Here is a 3,310-nt window from a genome sequence, read left to right as displayed (position 1 = left end):
AATGTACAACGTTTCAACAAAGTTTTGTCATTATCAGGTCATCATCAGATAACTCTTTTGTTTCAATTTATCATTTATCATAAAATGCAAGAGTTCTGAAATGCTAAGCTAAAAGCCTAATTATAAACCTTGTTTTTTTTTCAGAATAAAAATTCAATGTTTCATATTAAAAATATTCACTTTACCATTACTGAAATATTCACTTAAATGTGACGAATAAACATAAACAATTATGCTGTTAAGTCTATATATAAAACTTTTAAGCATAGATGTTTTTGTTAAATACAAGTATTTATATAGAAAGTTGAATACATTATATTAAAACAATTTTGAATTTGCAAGTCAACCAGTCACATGACAACCACAACTGATATAAAGCCCTGATAGAACTGAGTGTATCAGAGCTACATCTTAACATTATTTAGCATGATGCTACCAAAAATTGACTGCCGTTGGAAATGGTATGTGAGAGTGTTTTCTGAGACAAATACTGATACTCTCAGGTCATACAGATGTTTGAACTTAACATTTTAAATTTCCAAAATGGGAATATCTATACTACTTAATGGCAAAGGAATATAAATCAACTCAGGGTGCCAGGACCATCCATAAAAGACCTATAACAAGTCATAATCTAGTCATGGTAAGCAAAGTGCAGCATTTTGTAACAGGTCAATGGAAAATACCATGTCTACAACCCAATCAATAGAATGAAACTTTCTACCAGGAAATAAACTAACAAGATGTAGGTTCACCAAGAAAAAGTTTCCAGTCATATCTCCAAATGAACTATCATATGCCTGAAGTAAATGTATAATGAAATGAGATGCAAATCAAGTATTCAGACAGAGCATCTATGGATTTTTGTGTAATCAAACTCTTGAAACAGGGACTAAGAAACTGATGTCTTTGTATGTTATATAGATTATGGAAAGCTCATACGGAACAGTTGCATGTTCTGGACATAACAGCCTTACAATAGAGCATTTTTCAATGGAAACTACACTGCTAAAGAATGTTGTCAAGATGTGCAGTCATCAAATAAAATAATGACTGAACGTGGTGACATGGACTATAATGACATGGTGAGCCTCCAAGATTGTTCTTATATAATGTATTCAACCTCTATGTAATGATTCACTGACCATTACGACAATATGTTTCATATGCAATATAAAAAAATCTCTCAAATTACATTTCACATTACTTTTACAAGTTTTATAAAAATCAAGAGTACATCTATGGAAATAATTAAACATAAACATAGATATACTGCTACAAGACATAAAACAACCCTGAAAGCTAAAATGAAAAATAGGAGTATCCTAATTCCTCTATCCTCACATTACATTGTATATATTACTATAAATAATGTGATTAATAAAAGCAGCATATGCAGTAACTTGTAATCACTTAACCTTCATATTACAGACTTGTTCACTATTGATGCGGTCACACATTACACTATTCCTCATATGACTTGTTCACTACTTGTGTGGATCACATACTGCACTACATTAAGTAGTTTTTGTCTGTTACAACACTCAAGTGTAAAGAATAGACCAAAAAGTTTGGTGAAATCCTCATTTTCAGATGTGATTAGTGGTATTCATTGCAACATTCATATTATTTTGTATTTAAACTCTGTGTGTGCCCGACATGTTTAATTACGGACCCTGTAATTAACAAACTCATGGGCTCACTTGCAATTTAGTTTAGAAAAATGCATTTATAAAGCTAATGGAGTAACAGAAACCAATCAGTGATTCTAAAGTTATTAAATTAACTGTCATAAAAAGTGTTCTGTATACATTTACAAATGTACCTTGATAAGTTCAACAACTACAGATTTTAGTATCTAAGAACCTAAGGCAATAGGGATTTAATCCAATAAGAGATAACAAAAATCAACATACAATGCTCCAGGTAAGTGTTTGGTTCCAGAAGCTTGCACCTTCTTCTAAACTAAACAAAACTCCACCTATATTAAAAAATAAGTTTTTTTAAATCTAATTTCAAATAAAAAGATATTAGATTTTTCAGAAATTGTATTTGCACAGTATATGACAGACCTAACCTCACACATATACAATGTGCATTGGTACAGTAGGTATTACATAATATATGAAAATGAGAAATCTAAGATTAAACAACATGGAAGAGAAATGAATTCAAATTAAAACAAATAAAACTGACAAGATGTGGAAAGCGTAGCAAACATGAATGTTTACTTTTCTTACATACAATCAAAGATGTACAATCAATCAGAATTGGCCAAAATATATATGAGAGGTAGATTTCATACTTCAACAGCCAATTCTTGATAAGCTCCTAAATTATTAGATTTAATATAGCAGTTAAATATTATATTTACTGCTATAATAATAAAATTGCTTGAATTTTTTCACCGAGTGAAATGAATTACAGTACACTGTCTTTCAAGTCTTTATCGAAAATTTGTTTTCCTCAAAATTGAAAAATAATTAGGTTTTTATAGATCAGTAAGAAACAAACCGTTTGAAGGACAGACATGGAATACATTATAACAAATGTTAAAGTTTCACGGTTCTCACACCTTCAGCAGAAAGATATTCAAGAATAATTCTTAAATTTTTCCAGAATGTTATCACAATTATTTTAGTCTTCCTTAAAATTCCTAGTATAAAGTTTGCAATCAATAACTATAGCATTAAATCTAAACCTTTATGTCAGCCGTGTTTCCATGGTGTCAATAAATCTAAACCTTTATATCAGCCGTGTTTCCATGGTGTCAATAAATCTAAACCTTTATGTCAGCCGTGTTTCCATGGTGTCAATAAATCTAAACCTTTATGTCAGCCGTGTTTCCATGGTGTCAATTTGTTTACTTTGATATGCCAAGTTCTATTTATAACGTCAACATATGCAAAAGTGTTAGTTATATATAACATGAAGTAGGATATGAATGGCATGTAAATTATTAGATGATCTCTATATTAGTCTACAACTAACGTTTTTCAAGTACTCTCCACACAACATTGACAAAGTATATGGTTTTTACCTATGTATCATAACATTGGGTTCAAATTATTTAAATATCACTGTTAAATATAATTAACACTTAAAAAACATGCCATAACACACTAAATGTTTATTATAAATGGAGTTTGGAGACTTATCACAGATGCATACACAAAATGACTTTGGTAAGCAAAGGAACAAAACACTGCAGATCTTTAAGTTTTTAAAATTCCTTTTCCCCGAACACTTTGTAATTTCCCAAATTTTTCAAAAAATTTCAGAATATTTCCAAATAAGGAAATTGTTGAAT

The 3,310-nt window shown here is 30.0% G+C and overlaps 1 protein-coding gene across 1 annotated transcript in view; it reads right to left on the bottom strand.

The window, feature by feature from the left end:
* LOC106462744 (H(+)/Cl(-) exchange transporter 7-like) overlaps positions 1 to 3,310 on the bottom strand; it is a 172,582-nt gene that overhangs the window by 118,209 nt on the left and 51,063 nt on the right. The window contains exon 7 of the mRNA XM_022390078.1: positions 1,917 to 1,981. Coding sequence (XP_022245786.1) covers positions 1,917 to 1,981 — 65 coding nt within the window. The remainder of the gene's footprint in view (positions 1 to 1,916; positions 1,982 to 3,310) is intronic.

The sequence above is a fragment of the Limulus polyphemus genome, unplaced genomic scaffold (assembly GCF_000517525.1).
Source record: "Limulus polyphemus unplaced genomic scaffold, Limulus_polyphemus-2.1.2 Scaffold1238, whole genome shotgun sequence".
NCBI classification, from domain to species: domain Eukaryota; kingdom Metazoa; phylum Arthropoda; class Merostomata; order Xiphosura; family Limulidae; genus Limulus; species Limulus polyphemus.
Note: the sequence above shows the minus strand (reverse complement) of the source record. Positions and strands in the feature narration are given on the sequence as shown.